The sequence below is a fragment of the Phyllostomus hastatus genome, unplaced genomic scaffold (genome assembly GCF_019186645.2).
Source record: "Phyllostomus hastatus isolate PE091 unplaced genomic scaffold, TTU_PhHast_1.1 phas_scaffold_78, whole genome shotgun sequence".
NCBI lineage: Eukaryota > Metazoa > Chordata > Mammalia > Chiroptera > Phyllostomidae > Phyllostomus > Phyllostomus hastatus.
Window position 1 is genome coordinate 84,619,177 of NW_025334041.1, and position 27,068 is coordinate 84,646,244.

Consider the following 27,068-nt stretch of genomic DNA (forward strand, 5'->3'; position numbering starts at 1 on the left):
TTAATAACTATGAATGGGGCCAGGCAGGTGCTGGAAATATCAGGGGACCACTCTGTAAATTAAAGTACATGATTGTCTAACTGCTATGCTACATATCTGAAACTAATACAGAAGAATATTTGAATGTAAACTGTAATTGAAAAAATGTCATAAGTGAATATTGACTTGGAAATATATTCAAGATATATTGTTTAAGTGTGCATTTACATTTAAGTCAATGTCTATAAACTTTTTGACTTTGGGACCCCTTTACACTCTGAAATTATTGAGGGTATTTTGTTTTTGTGGATTATATCTATTGACATTTACCATATTAGAAATTAAAAATCAGGACATTTTAATTTATATATCTTTTAATTTATTAAGAAAGTAAATCATCACATGTTAATGCAAATAACAATTTTATGAAAAATAGCTACATATTTCAAAACAAAAAAATTTTAGTGAGAAGGTTGGCATTGTTTTATGTTTTTCAAATTTCTGTGTTGTCTGGCTTAGCAGCTGAATTCTCTATCTGCCCCTTCATTGTTTGTTTGCTACATGCAGTTTTTGTTGAAGTGTATAAGAAAACCTGGTCTGGTACAGATATGTAGTAGGAAAAGGGAGGAGTATTTTAGTAGCCTTTAAACATAATTGTAGATTGGTAGATACATCAAATGTTCTTTGGCAAACTTAGCTGTGCAATTTGAAAGAAAGTGAAGAGGCAAATAGTGTCTTAGTGTTATAATGAAGATAGTTATATCTTCATTATGACCTTCATATGACCTCGCAGGTCTCCTGAAAGGGTCTCGAGGATTCCAGGGACTGCACTTTGAGAGTGGCTGGTTTAAGATACCGTAGCAGTTTAGCAAGCTGCTTTCTTGGGTTGCAGGACCTGATAGATGACCTGAAGTCGGAGCTGAGTGGCAACTTTGAGCATGTGATCGTGGGGATGATGACGCCCACCGTGCTGTACGACGTGGAGGAGCTGCGAAGGGCCATGAAGGTCTGTGCTTTTCTCCTCTCATGCTCTCCGTGCTGGCAGGGCAGACACTGACTGGCTTTCCCAGGAACTGTGACAAAGGCCCTCTGAGGATGGGGAGGATGAGGGATAGGAGGAAAATTCTCCTTCGTTGATGACAACTTGAAAGCATGGCATTACATTATAACACTTGCAATTTAAAAACTGTTTTCCAAAAAGGCACAGAATTGTTCTCTTTCCTATGGCTGCATAGGGTGTGATTATGGTGCTTTCATTGCAGCTTCAGAAACTTTCTTGCCATGTCAGCTACTGTTGAGATATGAAACTCTACAACTGACACCTTGGAGGCCTCTGGGTCTTCTATAGGCTCTAAAGTAGCAAAAAAAGTGTTCTCTGCCTCCCTAGACACCAGATCCTCTACTCTCCTCAATCATGTCAATAAATACCCAGTCTTGTGGATGGTTTGGGGCTAGGTTCTTGAAAAACAAAAATGTAACAGCCTTTGCCAGAAAATTCTGCCCTTTAAGCAAAAGTACAGGGCAGGTCAAGGGAAGATTAAGCTCCCAGGGGGCAGAAACTGTGCCTAACCTGACACAGTAACCAACACTTAGAAACAGCCCATAAATGTTTGTAATTACTAATACTGATTACAGTAAATACACTGAAATTTGGGACTATTAAAAATGAGCCAATCCTGTAGCTAGAACCCCGTGGGTTATCTTGATTCTCTGCAGATTTCTGGCTATATTCCTTCTCTCTCTCTGGCCTTGTGAACTAACTCACAAAGCCCTCTCCTCTGGAGGGGGCTTTCCCATTTAGGGAGCTGGCACAGATGAGGGCTGCCTGATTGAGATCCTGGCCTCCCGGACACCTGAGGAGATCCGACGCATAAACCAGACCTACCAGCTGCGTATGTAGCATCCTCAAGTGGCCTTGGCTGAGGTTTCATTGTGATCTGAGAACTAGACCAGCAACAGAGGGTTACCCACTGATCAGACTTTCTTCATAGAGAGAAACACTGGCTATGAGGGACCCTCAGGTCTAAGCTCTGCTTTAAGGCAGATCCCTGTCCAGGCAGGTTGTTGGTCTCTCAAGACTTCTCAGGTGAACATGCTACTCCACCTGGGTTTCCCAGTGCCTAAGGTACCTGGTACCTGTCACTTACCCTGAAAGCTGGAAAGTTGGTCCTTATTATCAGAGGACTGAAGGTGCTTATTCAAAAGTGGTAGCACCAGTGAACGTTAGCATTCCAGGGAATGGCCCAGAGGGCTGTCTCCCCCAACTGCTTACCTTCATTCAGACTGGACTGCATGTCCTCCAGCCATCACAGAATGATAGCCATTATTCCCCTCTGGAGAATCTCCAGAGGCTGATACATATGAAGAACCTGTAAAAGATGCATGCGTTTTTGCCCTAGGAATATAATAAAAAATGCACAAAGGTTTTGACCTCACAGCATTTATTTGGTATTTGTTATATTAGCTATAAATGTCCAATAGTTTAGCATAGTAGCTAATCAAAATATGGTACATCTTTCCAGCAGACTACTATGTAGTTATCAAATGTATATTGAAGGATATTATTAAGTAACAGTAAATAGTATGATATATGGGTAAGTGAAAAAGACAAAATAGTATGCCATGATTCCATTGTTTTAAAGAAAGAAAAATAATATGGGTGTGGGGGGTGCAAAATGACACGGGGTATTCACCAAGATATTATCAGTAATTATTGTACCTGGGTGATTAGATTATAGTGAGGGTTTTTTTCTATTGCCCCACCCACCTCTGCATTTTACTTATTTTTTTCCTAAGTTTTCTATAGTATACATGTACTACTTTGGTGTTTGGGTAAGTGTTTAGAGAAGTCTATTCAAAACCTTAGGAGTTGGATTCTGGCACTGATCCCCACGTCTGCTGAGTGCAGGTCTTCCCCCTGAGAAGCACATCTTGACGGCTGTGAAAGGTTGGCACTTCTCTTGGGGAAGCTCTCAGGTGAATGACGTGGCAAACAAGGCACATGCTAGAATTTGGGCTTGACAGCCCTCAATTTGTTCCAAAACACACTTCTGGAACTCCACAGTATTTGCTTTCCGATGGTTCCTGTTCTCTGCATCACTGAAAACTGTGTTTAGAACGGACCCCTGAACAGTAGGAACAGTAAGGATTACATCCCCAGCTTTCTCCACCTCCCATTTTAAGGAACAAGAACATCTTGTTTTCACTATAATGACAAGCTAACTTATCTTGACTGTTTTACCAGAGTTATTGAAACACTGTGTGTGAGGTAAAGAAGCTCATGAGGAGCTCCTTCGCTACACAGGCTGGTCATGGAGGGTACAGAGGCTCTGGAGTGTGACCCAGGGGTGAGCAGGATTCTCATCCTGATGTGGCTAATTCTACTTTCTTGCTAGAATACGGGCGAAGCCTTGAAGATGACATTCGCTCTGACACGTCCTTCATGTTCCAGAGGGTCCTGGTGTCTCTGTCCGCTGTGAGTGGCGCCCTCTGCTGGCTGCTTCTGATTGGGGTTTGGGTTTATTGACATGATCACTCTATCTACCCTCTTTTCTGGGCTTTCTCATTCTTCTAACTTCCCAAATGTGAATATTCCTCAGGTGACTTCTTGGGCCTCTCTGATGTTTTATCTTCTGTTCTTTGGAAACTCTGGCTAGTCACATACACCCATTTGTTCTAATTTCTATATACAAATACTGAATATCGGCCCAGTCTCCTTATTACTTAGTGCATTGAGAGTTATGAGGATGAGTAAGAGGCAGTTCCCAGGCTTTAGGAGTTTATATCATCATAAGGGAATATATCAGGTACACAATTGCTATAATAATAAAGGCTTGAAACATAAGCATCTAAAGAGAGACATAGAATAAAATGAAGGTTCGAGGAGAATTTTGGTTGCAGAAACAAAGAAAAGACTTCATGGGAGGGGCGCAGGTTCAGAAAGGACTTGAAGGTTGCTAGAACTTTAAGAAGCAGAGGTGTGGGTGGGTGCACTTCTAGGCAGGAAGAAGGCAGGAAACAAGGGGTGTGATCTGGGATCGAGGGGCTAAGCAGTCAGGCTGGTAGTTACAGCAGCAAAGTGGAAGGATAAGCAGGGGTTCTACGCTGGGAGGAGTTTGTACTTTCTTTGGAGAACAGTAGGGAGCCACTGAAGGTTTGGGAGCAATAGAATGATGATTAGAACTGCATTTTTAGAAGAGTAATATAATAGTGGTATGTAAGATTAATTTTAATGGCAAGGAAATGGAGACTGGGAAACCAGATAGAGAGTTGCCTCCATATTTATACGAGAAATAAAGCAGGACAGGGCTAGTGTGGGATCAGGGAGGGTGCCAGAAAAGAGAAGGTGGATACATGAGATATTTCACATGACTTCGCAAGTACATCCTTATCCTTGACCTCCTTACGGAGTGTGAGACTCATTTCTCACTGCTTTTTAGATGTTTACTCATACATATTCTGCCATCACCTCAAATCAGTCCTCCTAAACCAAACCTGAACTCCAAAGCAGCTCTTCTTCCTGACTTGTCTTTTTCTGTTAATATTGTTTCTGTTCAAAGCAAAACCCTGTAAATCATCTCCCACTTTGCTCTGCCTCTGATATTTACTTAATAATGCAGCTGGCTTTTCTTATTTCTTACCCCTTCTTACCTTTCCTCCTGGATTTACCGTTCTGCTGTGGTATACCTATACTGTAGAACTTTGGGACAGCATAGCAATAAAAAGAGTCTAACAAACCAGAGGAAAGTAGCCCATTTGCTACTACTGTTCAGCATTCCACTGAGGCGTCAACCCTGCCCTCCCTGTGAGCTGGTGTTGGTGAAGGATGGGGGTGTTGTCATGTGTTCCTTAAGCCCCGCTGCTGGTCGCAGATGCTGTTGATTCTCCTCTGTTCCCAGCCCCTGTTTGGCAGAACCCATTGATGTAGACTTGCCGGTTCCAAAGACATGAATCAGCTGGGAAGAGGCAGGACTGGGGGGAGGTCAGGAGGGGGGCGGAGCAGTCAACAAGCAGCATTCGTTCCCTTTCTAATGTTGCAGAGATGGTGCGGCAGGGGCTCTCCCTCTGGTAATGTTCTCTAGGCTCTAATCAGACCCATGGGAAAAATGCAGGCACACTCAAAGGACATCTCTCAGTAGGCTGGAAGTGTGACCCCTTGTGGCATTCTGTCTTACTATCATGTCGTTGGGTTCCCAGACATTCTGTCTTACCCATATCTTCATGGCTACTCTCTCATTCTCTTTGGTTTGTTTTGCTCATCCTCAGGGTGGCAGGGATGAAACCAATTACCTGGATGATGCTCTCATGAGACAGGATGCTCAGGTGAGCCGAATGGCAGCTTCTTTTTTCTGTTTTGCCAGTAAGACTGTCCTTAGTTGGTGGACCCCTTCCTATTTCAATGTATATTGGTCTAACTGGGATATGTTATTAAAAAAGATCCTCACAGATAACCTTTAATAGCAGAAGTTTCTTTCAGAAATACCTGAGGCTTGGGGGTAGTATGAGGCATCATTATATAAGCATCCTTGGATTCTAGATTTCTTGACATTGGGACCAGTGTTGCCACCCTAGAGAACCGTGGAGTGTTTTCTGAATCACTTGGAGGTGATGGAACCTGCCTTTGTTTTGTTTAACTTGCATTTTTATATCCCCAAAGAGAACTTTGATAGGACCTGTATGGAACAGCTTGACACAGTGATATTCATTAACCTGTTGGGTAAAATTAATACAAAGCCTGAAGAGGCACTTACTTCCTTGGTACCCAGGCCATTCATGGCTGCCCTGGCACCACCTCCTGGTGTATTGGCTGTGGCCAGATAACACTAATAATTACAGCTAATAGAAAACGGGTCTTTTACCAGGTACCAAACACTGTTCTACCTCTTGATATGGCGTATCCTTGTAGTAACGCTATGAAATAGTATTGTTATTCCCATTTTGTGTGTGCGGAAACTGAGGCTCAGAGAAATCAAGTTCCTTGCTCAAGTTCATACAGGTAAAAAATGGCAGAACTGGGATTTGAACTAGGCAATTCGGATCTAGACCCTGTACTCTTAACCCATATACAACCATAGAGAAGGACTGGTCCTATTCAGTATGTGGAGGTGTGAGCCACTATGGATTCTGCAGAAAGGAACCTGTTGCTTTCACTATAAGGTAGAGGGGTATGTGTGTCATAAGAGTTCTGAGGACTCAGGGAGGCCCATGCCATGCAGGAGACAAGAAATTGCCTTCAATCCAGAAGCTTTGAGGAGGGAGAGGGTATTAAAAACATCGCAACTCTTGAATGCTTATGTGAACTTCAGCTATCTCAAGGAGAGCATTTTTGGGCATGCTGGAAGGACTCTCCATAGCTCTGATGAATCCTAAATTAAATGAAGAGTTAGTAAACAGTTTATTCCTGAAATATTATATTCATTATCAATTTGGGGGGCTTTGCTAAGTGCCAGGCATTGTGTTAACTACTTTACATTTTTCCCTGAACAAATCTGGGCAGTAGATGTTATTACTTCTGTTTTAGAGATTGGGAAACTGATGCAGAGATTTAAATAACTAGTCCAAGATCAGAAAGTTGGTAGAATTGGGCTCTTTGAATCCAGATCTGTATGATTTTTTAAAACCATGCAATTCAACAAATATTTTTGGGCTCTGCAAGGAGCACAGTTCTCCTTGGAGATGACCATGTGGAAAGGCACTTCTAAACAAGTTTGGGCTGGGGAAGTTGCACAGAGGGAATAGTACTTAGAATGGAGTTTTTCTGGATCTTCCATGTCTTACAAAGAGGCAAAGAATTTGAGAATAACTCCAGCCAAGGCTTTAGCTCTTCCAGAATGAGCCAGTAGAAAACCCCATGAATCTTTGCTCTTCCACTTGCATCAGCAGTAAGGGGATCATTGGCAGACTTTTGATTATTATAGCTGGGTTTTCATGTAGGAAAGTAAATCAGTTTGAGGTGAGAAGAATGATCAGGGCAGGTGGACTTTGGTAGTAATTACTTATAAAAGGAAGAAAATTTAAAATACAGAGAAGCTATTATTTATCCAGTCCAATTTTACCTGTTCTTGGAATGAAACTTACACAAATGGAAATAATAGGTAATGCTCAGAATTCCTACTTTAAAAGGAAATGCATGATATATTAAAACTCCATTAAAAATGCCCTTCGGCCTTGGCTGCTGTGGCTCAGTGGACTGGGTGTCATCCAACAAACTGAAGAGTTTCTGGTTTGTTCCCAGTGGGGGCACATGCCTGGGTTGTGGGGCCAGGTGCCCTGTTGGGGGTGTGCGAGGTGCAACCAAACTGTGTTTCTCTCTAGATACATCGATGTTGCTACCCCTCTTTCTCCCTCCCTTCCTCTCTCTCTAAAATACATAATACATACATACATACATGCATACATACTTTAAAAAAATCATCCCCTTCAGCCCTGGCTGGCGTAGCTTAGTGGATTGAGCGTGGGCTGTGGACCCAAGTGTCACAGGTTTAATTCCCAGTCAGGGCACATGCCTGGGTTGCAGGCCACGGCCCCCAGCAACCACACATTGATGTTTCTCTCTCTCTCTCTTTCTCCCTCCCTTCCCTCTCTAAAAATAAATAAATAAAATCTTAAAAAAAATCATCCCCTTTAGAACTTTTGTTAATATGGCACAGATTAGATTTGCTTCTTCTGGGGGGGGAAAAAGCCAGGAAATACTAAAATAGGGACAACTCTGTATCAACACTAGAAACTTTGGAGGAGGGCCATTCAAATGCCAAATGGGCTACAAACCTGGGCCAAGGATGCAGGAGGGCCATCCTGCCCCAGAAAAGAGGCTGAGTTGCCTCCAGTTGGGAACAGGCACAGTGGCTTCGGCAAACAGAAGAAACTACTCAGAGAAGACAGTGCTGAGTCTCAGCTGCTTTCAGTGGAGTAGCTACAAGTGCTCCTGATTGAAATTCATCCAAGTGAAAAGTGAGAGCTCTGCAAAGGATCCACTCATCTTGTTCCAGAGCGGGGAACAGGGGTGGAGGGATTGTTCATCACTTAAAGATGGAAGAGCTTGAAAATCAACAGATTCTCACCTTGAACACCATGTGGCCTGTGAACAAACTGAGGCTTGAAGGGCAGCAAATAGTGCCATGCTGTAAGAAAGACACAGATTTCAGATTGCTTTGGACACTAATATAAGTGAGAGAAAAATGGATTATAATTAAACAAAAGCTAAGAAAGAAAAAAATGACAGAAATGAAATGGAGCTGGATGAAGGGAAAGCAGAACTTTTTTAAAAAAGGAAGCTAGATGAGCTGGGATATGTTCTTAGATAGGAACTTCTGGCCAAGATGGATGCATAGGTAGATACACTTTGCTTCCTCACACAACTAAGAGAAGGACAACAAAAAAATTAAAAGCAAGCAACAACCAGCACTGCCAGAAAACTGAACTGTATAGAAGTCTGACAGCCAAGGAGTTAAAGAAGAAACATTCATCCAGACTGGTAGGAGGGGTGGAGATGAGCAGCCAGGGCAGAGAGGTTGCACAGCAGGGCAAGCAGCTGGTGGTCTTATATTTGTGTGCAGATAAACTGGGAAGAACAACTGGGGAGCAAGACAGACCATATAACCCAGGGTTCCAGCAAGGGAAGAGAAAGGCTGCAAACCTCTAGCTATAAAAACTTGTGCGGGTTGCAGTGGTGGGAGAAATTCCCAGCCTCATAGGAGAATTTGTTAGAGAGACTCACAGGGTCCTAGAGCGTACACAAGCCCACCCACCCAGAAATCAGCACCATAAGGGCCCAATTTTCTTGAGAGTAGTGGGGGAAGTGACTGAAAGCCCACTAAGAGCAATGTAAGCAAGCAGCATTGTATCCTCTCAGACCTCTCCCTGCCACACAGCACCACAGTGCAGCAATGGTGGGTTGCCCCATCCTGGTGAACAACTTAGGTTCCGCCCCTTACAACATAACAGGTGCGCAAAGACAAAGAAATATGGCCCAAATGAAAGAACAGATCAAAGCTCCAAAAACAGAACTAAGTGATGAAGAGATAGCCAACCTATCAGATGCACAGTTCAAACCAATGGTAATCAGGATGCTCGCAGAAATAGTAGAGTATGGTCACAAAGTAGAGGAAAAAGCAAAGGCTATGAAAAGTTAAATAAAAATGTACAGGGAACCAACAGTGAAGGGAAGGGAACTGGACTCAAATCAATGATTTGGAGCAAAAGGAAGAAATAAACATTCAACCAGAACAGGATGAAGAAACAAGAATTCAAAATAATGAGGAGAGCCTTAGGAACCTCTGGGAGAACTTTAAATGTTCCAACATCTGAATCATGCTGGTGACAGAAGAAGAGGGAGACTAAGAAATTGAAAACTTATCTGAAAAAATAATGAAGGAGAACTTCCCCAATCTGGCAAAGGAAATAGACTTCCAGGAAATCCAGGAAGCTCAGAGAGACCCAAAGAAGTTGAACCCAAGGAAGCACACACCAAGGCACATCATAATTACATTACCCAAGATTAAAGATAAGGAGAGAATCTTTAATCAATAAAATATATTATTTTTTAAAAAAGGAGAGAATCTTAAAAGCAGCAAGAGGAAAGGAGAAAGTTACTTACAAAGGAGTTCCCATAAGACTGATTTCTCAAAGGAAACCTTACATACAAGAAGGGGCTGGAAAGAAGTATTTAAAGTCACGAGAGGCAAAGACCTACATCCAAGATTACTCTATGCAGCAAAGCTATCATTTAGAATGGAAGGGCAGATAAAGTGCTTCCAAGATAAGGTCAAGTTAAAGTAGTTCATCATCACCAAGCCAATATCATATGAAATATTAAAGGGATTTATCTAAGAAAAAGATCAAAACTTTGAACAGTAAAATGACAACAAACTTACAACTATCAACAACTGAACTTAAAACAAACAAAAACAAACTAAGCAAACAACTAGAATAGGAACAGAATCACAGAAATGGAGATCATATGGAGGGTTATCAGTGGGGAGGGGAAGGAGGGAGAATGGGGGGGAAAGGTACAGGGAACAAGAAGCATAAATTGTAGGTACAAAATAGACAGGGGGAGGTTAAGAATAGTATAGGAAATGGAGCAACCAAAGAACTTATATGCACAACCCATGGATGTGAACTAAGGTGGGGGAATGCTGGTGGGAAGTGGGTTGCAGCATGGAGGAGAATAAAGGGGAGAAAAAAATGGGACAACTGATACAGCATAGTCAGTAAGAATATACTTTAAAAAAAAAAAGAAAGAATGTTCTTAGATAAAACCGGGAAAACCAACATTTTAAGTTCATTAGAAGCAGGAATGATCAAAAATCATATTGCTGAAAACAGAATCACTGTTGTGGGGAGCTGTGCTGAAAAACTCTCCAGAATTCAGAAGAAAAAGACAAAGCCAGCAGAGAAAAGGAGGAGTATAGAAGAAAAATGATGGAGGTTAGAATCGTGACAAGAAGGATGTGGAAAACTTTGTAGTGGCCTATACTTAAGGTATAGCAAAGGTAAAATAAATTCAGGCACGTGGTCCTGGTGTAAGAGTTGAGAGAACCCAGTGGAATGTCTAGGAGGTGTAAGAGCAGAACCAAGCCTCTGTGAGAACAGGTAGCATTTCAAAACAGTGAGGAAAACGGAGTGCTTACTCCATGGAGTTGGGACAACTGGCTAACCATTTGGAAAGAAAAAAGTTAGATCCTGACTTTCCCTCATATCATAATGAATTTCAAATAGATTGAAGTTTTAATGTAAATAAATTAAGTCAGAAAGATACTGTAATAAAATGTTAAATACTTTTTTAAATCTGCAGCTGGGAAAGGATATTGTATGCCTAACACAAAAGCAGAAACCATAAAGGCAAATGGATTGCTAGTTTGTCCACATAAAAATAAACAGACAAAGAAATAAACAAAAAAAACATACAAATTGTTTTTCAGGTAACACCACAGAGAAAATTCAAGATCAAATGATAGAATGGGGAGAAGTTTTGCCTTATGTATAATAAGCTTAATATATAAAGAGGTTTTATATATAAATGAATGATATAGTTAACTATCTTATTGAAAAATCAAAACTACTGTTTTGACACTATTAATAAGAATTCTCTAGTTTTTAAAAAATGGACAATATACTATTTTATTGAATTTATTACAATGACATTAGTTAGTTAATTTATGTAGGTTTCAGGTGTAGGGACAATGGACTTTAACAGGCAACTCAAAAAAGAAAAATAGAAATGGCAAATCCATAAAAAAATGTCCAACCTCACCAGTTATTTTTAAAAATTAACACAAAATGTACAATTTCCACCCATTATTTAAAAGGTTACTCTTTTCAAAGTCATTTTAATGGTATTTTACTAAAGTACCATTCTGTAAAAGATAGTAAATCGGCTCTTTTCCCGAATGCTCTAGTTACTATTGCTGCTTAACAAAACATTTCAAACTTCGTGACATAAAACAACCACTATTTTATTATGCTGTGAGTCAGATTCTGTGGGTCAGAAATTCAGATGAATCCCTCAGAACTGGCTATCCCATCTGAGGTCTTAGCTGGGAAGACTTGAACAGCTTGAGGTGACTCGCATGGCTGCGGGTTGGAGGCTCCATCCGTCGCTCCTGTGTTTGTGTGGTCTGGGCTGAGATGACTCGTCTGGGACTGTCAAAGGGATCCCCCAAATGCAGCCTCTGGCTCAGGCCTCCCAAAGCATGGCAGCTAGGTTTCAAGAGGGAGCATCTCAAAAGCCAGGATTCCAAGAGAACCAAAGCTCCCTGACCTGTCGTCATCATCTAGCCTCAGAAATCAGTGTTGTTTCCACCATACTTTTGTTGAGTGAAGTAGACAAAGCCTGCTGAGATTCAAATTTGAAAAACACTGAATTAGATGAACACTTCATGCCCTCCCCGCTTTAAAATTTTATGATTCTGTGAATTGACACTAAAACAATGAGGGAATCAGAGAAAGAAGTGAAGGAACACAGTGGGTGGAGGCAAGCCCAGTAGTGCAAAATGTATAACGTAAACGGCATTTTGAGAAATTTAACAAGCCAGCTACTGGTTGTAAATGAATCACAGGGTTTTAAAACTTTTGTTTAAATAAAAGTTTTTTTATAGCCCTGGCTATAACGTAACATAGCCCTGGCCAGGTGGCTCAGCTGGTTGGAGCATTGTCCTGTGCATCAGATTGCGGGTTTGATTCCTGGTCAAGGCACCTACCGAGTTACAGGTTTGATCCCTGTCAGGGCGCATGGGGGAGTCAACCGAACAATGATTCTCTCTCATACTGATGTTTCTCTCCTTCCCTCCCTTCCTCTTTCTCTAAAATCAATAAACATATCCTTGAGTGAGGATTTAAAAAATAACACATAACAAAACTTATCATCTCAACCATTTTTAAGTGTATAGTTCAGTAGTGTGAACTATATGCATGCTGTACAACCAATCTCCGGAACTTTTCACATGTGCAAAACTGAAACTCTACCCATTAAACAACTCCTCATTGTCCTAACTCCCCAACCAAATACTTTGTATTTCTATGCGTTAGACTACTCTAGACACTGTGTATAAGTGAAATCACACAATATTTGTCTTTCTGTGACTGGCTTATTTCACTCAGCATCATGTCCTCAAGGTTCACCCATGTTGCAACATGTATCGGAACTTCTTTTCTTTATAAGGCTGCATAGTGTTCCATTGTGTGCATACACCAGATCGTGTTTGTCCATCGTGTGTTGATGGACGTTTGGGTTGCTTCCACCTTTTGGCTATTGTGAATAATGCTGCTGTGAACAAGGGTGTACAGATATCTTAAGATTCTGCTTTGAATTCTTTTGGACATATATCCAGAAATAGTATTGCTGGTAATTCTATTTTTAATTTTTTGAGGAGCAGTCATAATGTTTTCTATAGAAGCTGCATTAATTTACATTCCCACCAATGAGGTGGATTGGTGGATAAGGATTCAAATTTCTCCACAACTTTGTCAACACTTGTTATTTATTTTTTAATAGCAGCCATCCTAATGGGTATGAGGTGATATGAATAGTAGTTTTGAGTTATCAGTAGTATAGTTAAACTGACCAGAATCAGTTTCTTATATTCCTACCTGGTTGGAATATAAGTGATTACTGATGAACCCTGGTTCTACTATAAGAACTTTGTAGCCACAAACAAATCACAGCTATTTTAGAGCAGTGCTGTACAATAGAACTTTCCACAATGTATGAAATGTTCTACATCTGCACCGTCTATTATGGGTTGCCACTAGCCACTAGCCACATGTGACCACTGAGCACTTGAAATGTAGCTAGAATGCTGAGGAGTTGAAATTTATTTTTTATTTAATTTTAACTAATTAAAATTTAAATAGCCACATATGGTTAGTGGCTACTATATGGGACAGCTCAAATCTAGGGCATTTCTTTTAGCTCTTAAGGTACAGCCACGCAGTGGTCATGTAGGAAGTTGCTGGTGTTTGCCCTGCCCCTCAGGGTTCCGTAGGGTCCCATTAGTTATATACCTAAGGAGAAACCCTGAGTCATTATCACTCACTGCCGATACCACTTCCACTCCCATCACCAGCAAAATAAAATTAAGCCACTTTGGCTCTTTAAAGTTCTGGAAATATGTGGATGTGTGCTGGCACCTGCTCTGTGGTGTTTTAAACTTGTGCTTTGTTTGGCTTCAGGACCTGTATGAGGCTGGAGAGAAGAGATGGGGGACAGATGAGGTGAAATTCCTAACTGTTCTCTGTTCCCGGAATCGAAACCACTTGTTGCATGGTAAGGCACTGGCTTCATCTTCCCCAGAAACTGTCGGAAAGATAGCGAAAACTGTGTTGCCCATAATTAATGGATAATCTTTTCCCCTTTACCTGGTACAAAAGCCAATGGTCCTAAACAGTCTTAGATGCTTTACCTTAGATGTGCATGAGTGCAGTGATGTGCACAAGAGCCAACTTCTGAAAGATGAATTATGAACAATTAGCAGATGTATTCACAGAAATTTGGCATCCCTGTTCACAGGAAACTGATCTTCGTAGTCGATCCGTTTTCTAAAGCAGCTCTATTTAAATTGAGTTACATAAGAAAAAATCTTCAGTACATCTGTGAGCAAGAAAATAGAAATGTTAGTTGACATTTATTCGTATTTAACAATGAAGTTATAAAGCTAATAGCAGTGATCTTGTTAGGAGGTATGTTGCATCAGATGAATAGTGGATAATTTAAGTTTTATTTCCTATGTGCAATGTTTCTAATTTGCTTCTGATAATGCTAGTCCATATTAGGTGCTTTCAACTTCTTTGGGAAAATATATACCAAAGAATTGTACAATATTTGTTGTCAAGTTTATTTTCTTCTAAGCAGCAATAAGGGTTTAATAAGATATTTCATCTTTTTAATAAGCTTTTTAGGTCTTTATGCTATAATTTTGCTATAATGCTTTAATGCTTTATGTCATAATTTTGCTATATGCTATAGGCAATCACTATATGCTATAATGCTTTATGTCATAATTTTGTAAACCCACCGTGCCCTTATAATCACAATTTACAAAACTTGTGGGAGATTTGAGAATGAGTGTTGCTAAATTGGAAACAGAGTAATTGAAAATTACAACCCATTGGAGAGTTGCAATTATTTCAGATATTCCACAATGGGGAGAAACAGGTGATTACTTCTGTTAATAAATGTCTTGGGCTATATACCGTCTAATGCACCATCTTTTGAGTTCCTATTTCTTGCCTGCCTTTGCCTGATTACTAATAACACAGATCTCCCACTGGTGGTGCTTTTTAAGAACTTCAGGTCCTCAGAAGTTGATTTCATGCAAATACATTTGTAACCAATTTCACTTCCAGACACAAGTCAATAGTTGAGTAATTATAAAATAATCTGTAAGCCACTGGAAGAAAATTCTTTTAAGCGCTATTTGGATAAAGAAAACTTTATAAGTTTCTTACCAAGCAACAAAAATAGTGAGAATTCATAATAATTAAGGTTTTGTTAATTCTCTTTCTTCCCAGTATAGTGCTAAGCATATTATAAGCCTTGTTTGTTGCAGCATCCCAATGGAGCCGCCATCATTTTCTCTGTTTTACAGTGGAAAAGATTGAGGTTTAGAAAATGTGTCAGTTAGATTTTTGTATTCGAAGCAATATACACTGGCTCCACCTTAAAATTTCTTTTAAAGGGAAATAATATAGAATGGGACAAGAGGGAAAATGGAAACTATTGGTGGCTCATTGGATGGAAGGGAGAACTAAGACTACAAGAACAGAAATCAAGGCAGTTCTGGGGACACAGTAGAAGGGGTCATGGATTTTATTTCTAAGGCAGTTTCCCAAAGTTGGATCTCATGAAAAATGCTGATTCCTGAACCCCTGCTTCAGACTGGCCAACTGAGAGCAACCTGTGAGAGTGAGTGACACCCAGGAAGTTTAATGGACTCCCTGGGTGATTCTTACGTTCTCTGAAGGTAAAGATGACTCCGTGCTTTTGGTTATCCCCATGATCTATCTGCTCAATTAAAAAATTCCCGGAAGGGTAAAACTGATCAGTCCTGGTTGGGTGAACTGTTTACTCCTTTGGTAGAGCTATGGCGTATGTTGGGGGACAGGGTGTCCTTGGGTTGACAGCCCTGCGAGAATAGCACTGTTGCAAGGGGCAGCCTCCCAAACAAGGTGAGGTTAATAAGATAAAACGGATATCCAACTAAGAGGGCAACAGAAGTGGAATCTATGTTCATCACGTTCAAAAATACATGGCAAATGTGATTTTACTCATATGTAGAATCTAATGAGCAAAATTACTAAAGAAAAATAGAGACAGACTGATTCATAGATAGAGAACAGGCTGATAGGTGTGGAGGAAGTTGAAGGGCTGGGTTGTGGGGGTGGAGGGATTGAGGGAAAAGGGAAAAAGTGTGGTGACTGTGAGGGCAGGGGAGGAGAGTGAGGAGAGGTGGAGGAGGGTATAGTGGGGCTAAATGGTGATGCAAGGAGACTTGACTTGGGGTGGTGAATACACAATACATTGTGCAGATGATGTGTTATGGAATCGTGCCCCTGAAACCTATATAATTTTGCTAACCAATGTCACCCCAATAAATTCAAAAAAAGGAAAAATACTTGGCAAAAAAGTTAAAAAATGCAATTATGTCAGTCTATTAAAAGATGCAACCAGCTGTGATCAAATGTGACTCAGTTTTAAAGAGGTTGAATTGCTCTAGTTTTGATGAGACAAAAGGAAGATGAACATACAAATGATTGCCAAGGCCAAAATTACAAAAAGACACCTTCAGCTTATTAAGGAAAAGAAAGCAAATCTCTCCGACAGGTATATCCATTCCACATGTGAGAAAACAGGGTCTAAGATACAGGAAAGGACTTGCCTAATTTCCTCCTGTCCTCAGGCCCTTTCCACTTAAATGCGTCCTGGGTTTTCACCCACATTGCTGATTAATTTCCTCTTGAAATATGCCAAAGAATAGTGTGGTTTCATTAAAAGATGCTTGTTTTCTTCATAAATTTTGGTTTCCTATATATTTTTTTATTATTCGTAATTCTATTTTGTTATTGTTTGCAGTGTTTGATGAATACAAAAGGATATCGCAGAAGGATATTGAACAGAGTATTAAATCTGAAACATCTGGTAGCTTTGAAGATGCCCTGCTGGCCATAGGTAAGCTGGTAGGGGCTGTCTGTGTTTATAGACTTTTCTCCTTGTTACGACAAGTTTGTAGTCATGGGATGTAGAATTTTTGTTTTTCGGGACAAAATATTTGTTTACATCACTCACGATGTGATCCAGTGTTTTACATTTTAATTATATTCTGTTGATTATGCTATTATAGTTGTCCTAATATTTCCTCATTCTTCCCCCTCCACCCAGCACCCCCAGCTCCCTCAGGCAATCCCTCCACCATTATTCATGTCCATGGTCATGCTTAGGTTCTTTGGCTACTCCATTTCCTACACTGTACTCTACATCTTCATGGCTGTTCTGTAACTACCTATTTGTACTTAATCCCCTCACCTCTTCACCCATTCCACAACACCTCCCTCCCATCTGGCAAACATCAAAATGCTCTCCATATCCATAATTCTGCCTCTGTTCTTGTTTGCTTAATTTGTTTTTTAGATTCAATTGTTGATAGATATGTATTTATTGCCATTTTATTGTTCATAGTTTTGAGCTGCTTCTTTTTCTTAAATAAGTCCTTTACCATTTCATATAATAATGGTTTGGTGATGATCAACTCTTTTAGTTTTTTCTTGTCTGGGAAGCTCTTTATCTGCCTTTCAATTCTAAATGATAGCTTTGCTAGTAGAGCAGTCTTGGCTGTAGATCCCTACTTTTCATGACTTTGAATATTTCTTGCCAACCCTTTTAGCCTGAAAGTTTCTTTTGAGAAATCAGCTGACAGTCTTATAGGAATCCCCCTGTAGGTAACTACCTGCTTTTCTCCTGCTGCTTTTAAGATTCTCTCTTGCGCTGGCTCATGTGGCTCAGTGGGTTGAGCACCGGCCTGCAAACCAAAAGGTGGCTGGTTTGATTCCCAGTCAGGACACATGCCTGGGCTGTGGACCAGGTCCTTGGTTGGAAGTATACAAGAGGTAACCAATGGATGTTTCTTGCACACATCAATGTTTCTCTCCCTTTTTTTCTCCTCCCTTACTCTCTCTCTAAAAATAAATAAATAAATAATCTCTAAAAGAAAAATATTCTCTCTTTATCTTTAACCTTTAGCAATTTAATTATGATGTATCTTGGAGTGGGCCTCTTTGTATCAATCTTGTTAGGGATTCTCTGTGCTTCCTAGACTTGCATGTCTATTTCCTTCACTAAATTAAGGAAGTTTTCTTTCATTATATTTTCAAATAGATTTCTAATTTCTTGCTTTTTCTCTACTCCTTCTGGCATCCCTACGATGTGAATTTTTGTACTGCTTGAAGTTGTCCCAGAGGCTGCTTATCCTACCCTCATTTTTTTGGATTCTTTTTTCCTCTTCTTGTTCTGATTGGTTGTTTTTTTGCTTTTTTATGTTTCAAAGCATTAATTTGATTCTCTGTTTCATCCACTACAATGTTGTTTCCCTGTAATTTGTTCTTTATTTCAATTAGTGTATCCTGCATTTCTGACTGGGTCTTTTTTATGCTGTTGAGGTCCTCACTAAGTTCCTTCAGCATCCTTATAACCAGTGTTTTGAACTCTGCATCTAATAGATTGCTTATCTCCATTTTGTTTAGTTCTTTTTCTGGAGTTTTTATCTGTCCTTTCATTTGGTCCATGTTTCTTTGTCTCTTCATTTTGGCAGACACCCTGTGTTTGTTTCTATGTATTAGGTAGAGCTGTTATGACTCCCTGATAACCGATAGTGTGGCCTAATGTAGTAGGTGTCCTGTAGGGTCCAGTGGCACAGTCTTCCCTATCACCCAAGCTGGGTACTTGAGGTGATGCCCTTCATGTTGTCTGAGTTCACCCTCCTCTTTTAGTTGAGCCTTGATTGCTGTTGGTAGATCAATGGACCTAGGTAGGTCCATTGGTAGGAATGTACCTAGGCCAGTCAACTGCAAGAATTGACTATGACCACTGACCACCATCCTCCACCCTCTGTGAAGGATCAGCTGTGAGAGGGCAGAGTGGTGGTGCTCCAACATGGTCTGTACCTGTCCACTGGGTGTGCAGGCTCTGGAGTTTCCTGGCTAGTGCAGGCCAAGGTCAGCCCCTACCTGTGTTTTGCCTTGGGCCACCTTGCCTGATCTATAAATCAACCTGAGATGGCTGCTACTTGTGCTAGGCTTAGAGATTCCTATTCTAAGCCAAGCTGTGAATCCAGGCTGGTTGCTGCTACTCCCAGGCCTGGGGACACTTAGCAAGAGTTATGAAGGCTGGGGGCTCACTGAGATCGATTGTTGCTTGCTTGAGAGGATTCAGAAATTGTGAAGCATGACTCAAGACCAGCCATTCATATGGAAAAATGGGCTGGGTAGGCCCATATGCTGGGTGGGATGGAGTCTCTGGGGATCTCCAAGGTAGTGCAAACAGTATTAGCCAGGTTGATAGAGTCTCAGGTACAGCTCTGTGGCTCTGTGGCTGGAGTGTTCAGAAAAGGGACAACAGTCCCTGCCCACCTTTCTGTCTGGGAAAAGGCTGTCCCCCAGCTCTTGTCTTGATGCCAGACACTTCAGTTTCTCCCTGTATGTTACTGAAACCTTTCAAGCTGCCACCCCAGTGCTGGAGCTCAGAAGGAGTGAGTCTGATTAAGTTCATGTGGAACTTCTTGGGATTCCAGCAGTTTCTCCCAGTGACTGTTTTTTGCAGCCGGAAGGTATGGAGACTTATCTTCCTGGCATTGGAACCTTGGGCTGGGGGGCCTGGTGTGGGGCTGGGACTTCTCACTCCCAAGATACCCCTCCCAAATTTTTATCCACCACACGTGGATGAGGGACCAGCCCTTTCCACAACTTTGCCCCTCCTAGCAGTCTGGATGGATGTGTTTCTTTAATTTGGTACTTGTCAGACTTCATTTAATTTCATTTCTGATGGTTCTGTGTGGTGGTGGTTCTATATTTTAGTTGTAATTTTGATGTGGTTGTGTGAGGAGACAAACCATGTTTACCTATGCTGCCACCTTGACCAAAAGTTGTGATCCAGAATTTTAAGCAAGAAATATTCCATACTACCTGGTTGTTATTGTACCATGTGTCTTTATATATTTGCTGTGTGCCTTTATATTTCAGGATACAGAAGATAATCCTGTATTAGCTGCACCTTATAGGTCTGGGAATTGTTAGAACAAATAACTTCATATGGTAGAGATGGTAATCATTTTTAAACTAGGTGCTGCCCATTTCTTTAATGGCCTTTATTAATTACTTCTCCAGAAACTTGACAATAAATTACAAGTATTTCCCATCTGTGAAAGTGCTTTCAGCATAGCCTGTGTTCATAAAACCTTTCTGGCTAATTCTGACAAAGAGATACTACTTTGTATTTTGTAGAAACAGCTGTCATATTTTTCTCATAGATTTTATCTGTAATCTCTTCATTTCTTTTTTTATTTCTTGACAGTAAAGTGCATGAGGAACAAATCTGCATATTTTGCTGAAAGGCTTTACAAATCTATGAAGGTAAAAATCTTCTTTTTAGCATTTGAATGACTCTGGTGTGTCTTGTGTCCAAATTAGACAAAATCAGTCTGACATATTCAGTTCAATTTATTAACTACTTTACTGAGTGCCTGCCAATAATAATACTAGGCAATATTGATTACCGATGTGTGATCATTTTTCTTACTCCTTTATACATATAGTTTTATCCCCACAATAGCTGTATGGAGCATGTACTTTTATCAACCCCCATTTTACAGATGATATAACTGAGGCACAGTGAGGATATGCGGTTTTCCCAGGGTCCTCAGTGAAGAAGTCATGGAGCAGGGATCAAACACTGGCAATCTGGCTTCAGAGCTCGAAATTCTAACCATGCATTGTACTCTGTGCCAGTACCCTTACCGGAAACCATGGGCAGTGCAGGAAAGATCAAAGTGTAGTTTTTGCTCTCAAAGAACATTCTAGCCTTGAGGGGAAGGCAGGTATGTGCAAAACACCAGTAAGAACACAATAGAACGCAAGATCGTAGTGAAGGATCCATATATTATAGGAATACAGAGGATAGGGAATTTTTTTCAAACATTTGTTCATGTAGGAAGTATAGATGAGAAAAGAATACATAAAGAAGTTGTTAATGTTTGAGCAGGACCTTAAAGGAAGTTTTCTGTGGGAGGGTATTATAGCGGTAGAAAGGATGACATGACGTGAGGGGAGGAATCGTTGCAAGTAAGGTTTGCAGGCTAGAAAACACAAGTGTGTCTCTAGAGTGGCAGAGAGTTTTCTTTCCAGAACACAGAGTATTGGGAAGGTAAGTTGGTAAAAGCCTTGAACACCATGTGAGGAGCAATATTCTGCATCCCTCTAAGGTTGTGGCACAAAGAACATCATCAGAAGAGTCGTGCGTAGTCTTGCCTTGATGGATGGAAGAAGAGCACTATCTGGAAACCATTGGACTTAGATATGCTGGGATCTTGTTTTCTTCCACAGGGCTTGGGCACCGATGATGACACTCTTATCAGGGTGATGGTTTCTCGAGCAGAGATTGATATGTTGGACATTCGGGCAAACTTCAAGAGGCTCTATGGAAAGTCTCTGTACTCCTTCATCAAGGTAGGGAGTCTTGCCCTGGCCCAGGGGAAAGCTCTGAAGAAAGGATAGGGTTCTGGCCTAGGTATTTAGACACTTCTTATCCTCTCCCTGGTAGATATTATTCCCTTTAAAGATGGTACTCTAATTCAGATATTTCCAGTGTCTCTCCTTTCACACAGATGTTTACATCTGTGCCAGGTTCAAAGCTAGATTGTCAATATACTAGTTATTTCATGTTGACCCCAAACAGAAAAATTACATTATATGAATACTTTCAAGAGCACAGTTTTCTCTAACTGCTTACAAGGAAAGATAAGAAACTGAATCAGTCCTCCAGAATCTTATCCAGGGCCAGCTGTGGACTACTGAAAATATGGGAAAGCACGTTCTTTATCCTGGATTGCTGTTCTTTACCTGGCACCAGGCTTCTAGGCAGGTTAACATGGCATGGTAGTGATGAGAAATGAGTCATATCCCTAAAAATCCCTCATTTCTTGGATTTTGCTTTTTGAGGATTATGAGACCATGAATACGAAGCCTGGACCCATTTCCCTAGAAGCTGGTTTTGCCTGCACAGCAAATTTCAAATCAGGATATGATCTGTGAATTGAATATTCTGAGTCCCTCTGAGAGCTTGGAGAGGTACAACTATTAGGTGATCAGAGCTGCAGATTTTTAGGGTAGCATTGTCTGTACAGCCTATCAGGTGACTTCATTTTGCAGAGCTGAAATATAGCTAGCTGTAAATAAAATCATTTAAAGAGTAATAGATGACCATAAATGAAGTTATGGAAAAATATATTTGTGACATATAATATAGGGTTAGTATCCCTGTGTTAAGAGCTTCTACAAATCACTAAAGATAAAAAAGAAAACCCCAAAAACAAAACTGGGAAAGGAATTAAACATACACTTCATGAAAGATGGAATGGCCAACTGATTAAAAACGTTTAATCTCACTAATATTCAATGAGTTGCAAATAAAAAATAATTTTTTACCTAATAACCTTCACAAAATTTAAAGAGTTCCTAACCAGCTTTGGGAAGAGCTTGGGGAAAACTCACCATCTCTTATGGAAGGGCTATAAACTCATCTAACCTTGGCAAGAACTGAATTTACACTAAGTATTACATTTTCACTGTAGTATTATTTATGTTATTTATATTATTTTATATTATTTATATTTGAATAAATGTGGCATACTTTTATAGTATATAAGTAATTATATATTTTTATTTTTATTAACTCATGGGGTATGACTTAAATTATGGAAAATCCATACAATGTAATATTATGCAGACACTAAAATGATGCAGTACAAATATACAGGGTGGGGAGAAAGTAGGTTTACTGTTGTGAGTATGCAAAACACAGAGTTTATTCTTATATTATTATTTATTAATTACTATATTACTTTCCATATGAACAACCATAAGCCTACTGTTGCCCCGTCCTGTATTGATTGGCCTGGGGAAACATCATTATTATAAATCAATTTATATTACATGTTTGTATATATATAAATATATGTGTGTATACACACACACCACTCTGGAAAAGATTAAAAATAAGGAATACATTGTCCAATTAAAGAACACAATAGAAATATAAAATATGTAGAAAACATGAGAGAAATAAGGTAAAAATGTAAATTACAATAAAAATAAGTGAATTCTTGGGTAAGATAAAAATATAAAATCTAACTCCATGCTGTTTATAAGGAACAACTATAATACAGTGACATGTAAGAAGCATATAAAAAGGTCAAGGAAAAGAACATTTGACAATTACAAAAAAGAAAGTAAGGATTACACTGTAAGTAAAAAAAAAAATTTAAGAAGAAAGAGCACTGACTAGGAGAAAGTGGGTCACTTTATGCTGAGCAGGCAATGATTCACAAGAAAGATTAAATTCTCATGAAATGTCAGGTGCCAAATAGTATTGCATTAAAATGTATGAATAAGAAATTTGAGGCTCCAAAAGAGGACATTAATGAAAATACTGTGCAAGGGAAACTTTTGCAGATCCCTATTTTTTGGCAGATTAATGATGCAAAGTATAAACAAGAATATATTAAATTTGTTTTTTAACAGATGTAAATTAAACTTTGAACCCTATAAACACAGATTTCATCTTTTGTAGTGCCCATGAAACACTAACAAAAATTGATCTATTAATTAGACCATAAAATTTCTATGTAGATGAAGTGTATGTTTAATATCCTTTCTCAGTTTTGTTTTTGGGGGTTTCTTTTTTTTCTTTAGTGATTTGTAGAATCACTTCTGGAAGGCTATTTCACAACCCATATCAAAAAGCTTAAGAAAATGCATGATTATTAACCCAGTAATTCCCCTTTTATGAAAATTAATCTTGAATAAATCATAAAAATTGAACTATAATGTGCTTATTGCAAAAATTTAACTATAATATACTTACTGTACTATGTATTATAGTGCAAAATTGGAAACTATAAATATCCTACAACGGGAGGTGATCAAGTAAATTATTTTACCTATGTTCAGTGAAGTACTTGGCAATCATTGAAGAATGATGCTGTAGAAGGATATTTAATAAATTAAAATAGAGAAGTATTCAGGCTATATTAAGTAAAAAACAAGAATACAGAATACTACAGTCCCATACCATAGGAAACTACACGCATAGAAAAAAAGTATGGAAGGATATATACAAACCAAAATGTTAAGAATAGTAGTCATCTCTAGATGGTGGAATTATGGATGATTTTTTTAAAAGATTTTATTTATTTATTTTTGGAGAGAGGGGAGGAGGGAGAAAGAGGAGAGAAACATCAATGTGTGGTTGCCTCTCACATGCCACCACTGGGGACCTGGCCCACAACCCAGGCATGTGCCCTGAATGGGAATCAAACCAGCAACCCGTTGCTTCATAGTCTGGCACTCAATCCACTGAGCCACACCAGCCTGGGAGAATTTTGGATGATTTTTATGTTCTTTTATGTCTCTGTTTTCTCCATCGAACAAGTATTAGTTTTGTAATAAAAAAAGAACAAACGTTATTTTTAAAAACCCTGAGAAAAATTCAGACAAGCTTTACAAAGTTAACCTAGATGACTTTGAGCTGTGTATTCTATTTTAAAACCCATTTATCTGACTGTAACTTTGCTTCCTTGTCCTCAGGGTGACACATCTGGAGACTACAGGAAAGTCCTGCTTATTCTCTGTGGAGGAGATGATTAAAATAAAATCCTAGAAAGACAAGAGGATTCCCAAAACCTTGATGTTTTTTAACTTCATTTTTCTACTCTGCTATTAGCATTATCTAAGATACTTATTTCCAAATTAAAATGCCTAAAGATGCCTCCTAGGATATAGACTGCCTTATTATTCACCTATAATTATAACTCATGATGCTTTAAAGCTGAACTTGTATTTCAAAGCTTATAAAATCTAAAAGATTTAAAATTAGAAATAATAATATACTCCATGTTTTTAATAGATCTTTATTTGTGTTCCACAGAAATTGGAATATATTAAATTATTTCATATTTCCTTCTTGGTAATCTGAAAAAATCTGTTAAAATGAAGGACTGGAAGACTGTTCTAAAATCAGTTTTCTTCCCTAATTTTATTTTTACAGTGGCTAGTAATTTCTTGATTTGAAATTGTGAGCCTCTAGTAAGTAAAACAATCTGTCTAATTTGCCATTTCACATAGTCATAGTTTGAAAGCATCCACAAATGTCCTTTGTTTAGGTTTTGTTGATAGCATTAGGTGATCTTTGCTGAGTTTGATGTGAGATAATTCTTCCATCATATCTTATATTAAGATCACTTCTCTCTCCAAGTTGAAGTACACCAAAATCACCAAGTTGTCTGAGCAAATTAAATTCTAACTGTGGTTATACAAATCATATGTCTGGTTACCAAACATAAATGCTGAACATTCCACAATATCATGGTTAATATCTTGATCCAGTTTGAAGATGAATATGATGCTCTGAATTTTATCTTAAATTTCTTTGTGCTAAAAATAATTTTTAAGTCATATTGGATTTTGTTGATTTGTAGTACTTTACATTTGCACTGTACCTTTCAACTTTAGAATTATTCTGAAGTGTACTTGGGTTTAATTCAAAAGTTCAGTTTGTAAACATCATGGAAAAATAATTTTAATAAAACATGTTATCTTTAGAATGAGACATATTCTTTATCTGATTTTTAAAGTATTTTTTATTGATTATGCTATCACGGTTTTCCCATTTTTTTCTCCCTTTATGCCCCCTCCATCCTGCCCCCCACACCCTCCAGCATTCCACCCCCTTAGTTCATGTCCATGGGTTTAACATATAAGTTCTTTGAGTCCTCTGTTTCCTATGCCATTTTTATCTCTCCTCATCTATTTTATGCCTACTAACTATGCTTCTTCTTCCCTGTATCTTTTCCCCTTATTTCCCCTTCTTACTCCCCACTGAAATCCCTCCATGTGATGTCCATTTCTCTGATTCTCTTCCTGTTCTAGTTGTTTGCTTGGTTTTTGTTTTCTTGTTTTTCTTTTAGGTTCATTTGTTGATAGTTGTGAGTTTGTTGTCATTTTGCTGTTCATATTTTTTTATCTTCTTTTTCTTAAATAAGTCCCTTTAACATTTCATATAATAATGGCTTGGTGATGATGAACTCCTTTAACTTGACCTCATCTGGGAAGCACTTTATCTGCCCTTCCATTCTAAATGAAAGCTTTGCTGCATAGAGAATTCTTGGATGTAGGTCACTGCCTTTCATGACTTTGAATACTTCATTCCAGCCCCTTCTTCTATGTAAGGTTTCTTTTGAGAAATCAGCTGATAGTCTAATGGGTACTCCTTTGTAGGTGAATGTCTCCTTTCCCCTTGCTGCTTATAGGATTTTCTCTTTATATTTAATCTTGGGTAACTTAATGATGATGTGCCTTGGCGTGTTCCTCTTTGGGTCCAACTTCTTTGGGACTCTCTGAGCTCCCTGGACTTCTTGGAAGTCTTTTTCCTTCACCAGATTGGGGAAGTTTTCCTTCATTATTTGTTCAAATAAGTTTTCAATTTCTTGGTCTTCCTCGTCTCCTTCTGGCATCCCTATAATTCGGATATTGGAGTGTTTCAGGTTGTCCCAGAGGTTTGCAAGACTCTCTTCACTTTGTTGAACTCTTGTTTCTTCATTCTGTTCCCGTTAGATGTTTACTTTTTCCTTTTGTTCCAAATCATTGCTTTGAGTCCTGGTTCCCTTCCTGTCACTGTTGGTTCCCTGAATATTTTGCTTTATTTCATTTTGGGTATTTTTCATTTGTTTTTTCATTTTTTGACCAAGCTCAATCAGATCCGTGAGCATTTTGATTACCAGGGCTTTAAATTCTCCCTCAGACAGGTTGGCTATGTCCTCATTGTGTAGTTCTCTTTCTGAGGTTATGCTCTGTTCTTTCATTTGGGCCGTTTTTCTTTGTCTTGGTGCAGCTGATAAGTTGTAAGGGGACTTAGGTATTCACCCAGGCAGGGCAACCCTCTTTGCTGTGCTAGTGTTGCCTGTTGGGGAGGGGCCAGAGAGGGAACAATGCAGCTCACCTGCTCATTTCAAGCACACTTTCCGCACTTTCCATCAGACTCTTGTGTGAGACTGGGAGTTTCTTCCTATGTAGCAACCACCCTAACAACTCTGAGTCTCAGTTACCTCTTAAGTCAGCCCCACCCACACAGCCTGCAGCCTTGCAGCAGCCAGCCCCGCCCCCAAGGTCAGTGGGCTCTTGTGAGTTTTCTCTGCTAGCCGGCTCTTATGGTCAGCCACCTTACAGGTCTGGTGGTTCTGATTGAGTTTTTCTTTAATTCCTTGGTTGTCGGGGTTCCATGCAGTTTGATTTTTCTGGTACTTATGGTTGTTCACTGATTTTAGATTGGT

The 27,068-nt window shown here is 39.4% G+C and overlaps 1 protein-coding gene across 2 annotated transcripts in view; it reads left to right on the plus strand.

The window, feature by feature from the left end:
- The window catches only part of ANXA4 (annexin A4), a 65,648-nt gene extending 40,300 nt beyond the window's left edge, over positions 1-25,348 (plus strand). For both annotated transcript variants that reach the window (XM_045827945.1, XM_045827946.1), the window contains exons 5-13: positions 872-985; positions 1,781-1,871; positions 3,375-3,454; positions 5,245-5,301; positions 13,651-13,744; positions 16,550-16,645; positions 20,039-20,097; positions 21,067-21,189; positions 24,328-25,348. In XM_045827945.1, the coding sequence (XP_045683901.1) occupies positions 872-985; positions 1,781-1,871; positions 3,375-3,454; positions 5,245-5,301; positions 13,651-13,744; positions 16,550-16,645; positions 20,039-20,097; positions 21,067-21,189; positions 24,328-24,387 (774 nt within the window). In that variant the 3' untranslated portion in view covers positions 24,388-25,348. The remainder of the gene's footprint in view (positions 1-871; positions 986-1,780; positions 1,872-3,374; positions 3,455-5,244; positions 5,302-13,650; positions 13,745-16,549; positions 16,646-20,038; positions 20,098-21,066; positions 21,190-24,327) is intronic.
- Positions 25,349-27,068: the final 1,720 nt, after the last annotated feature.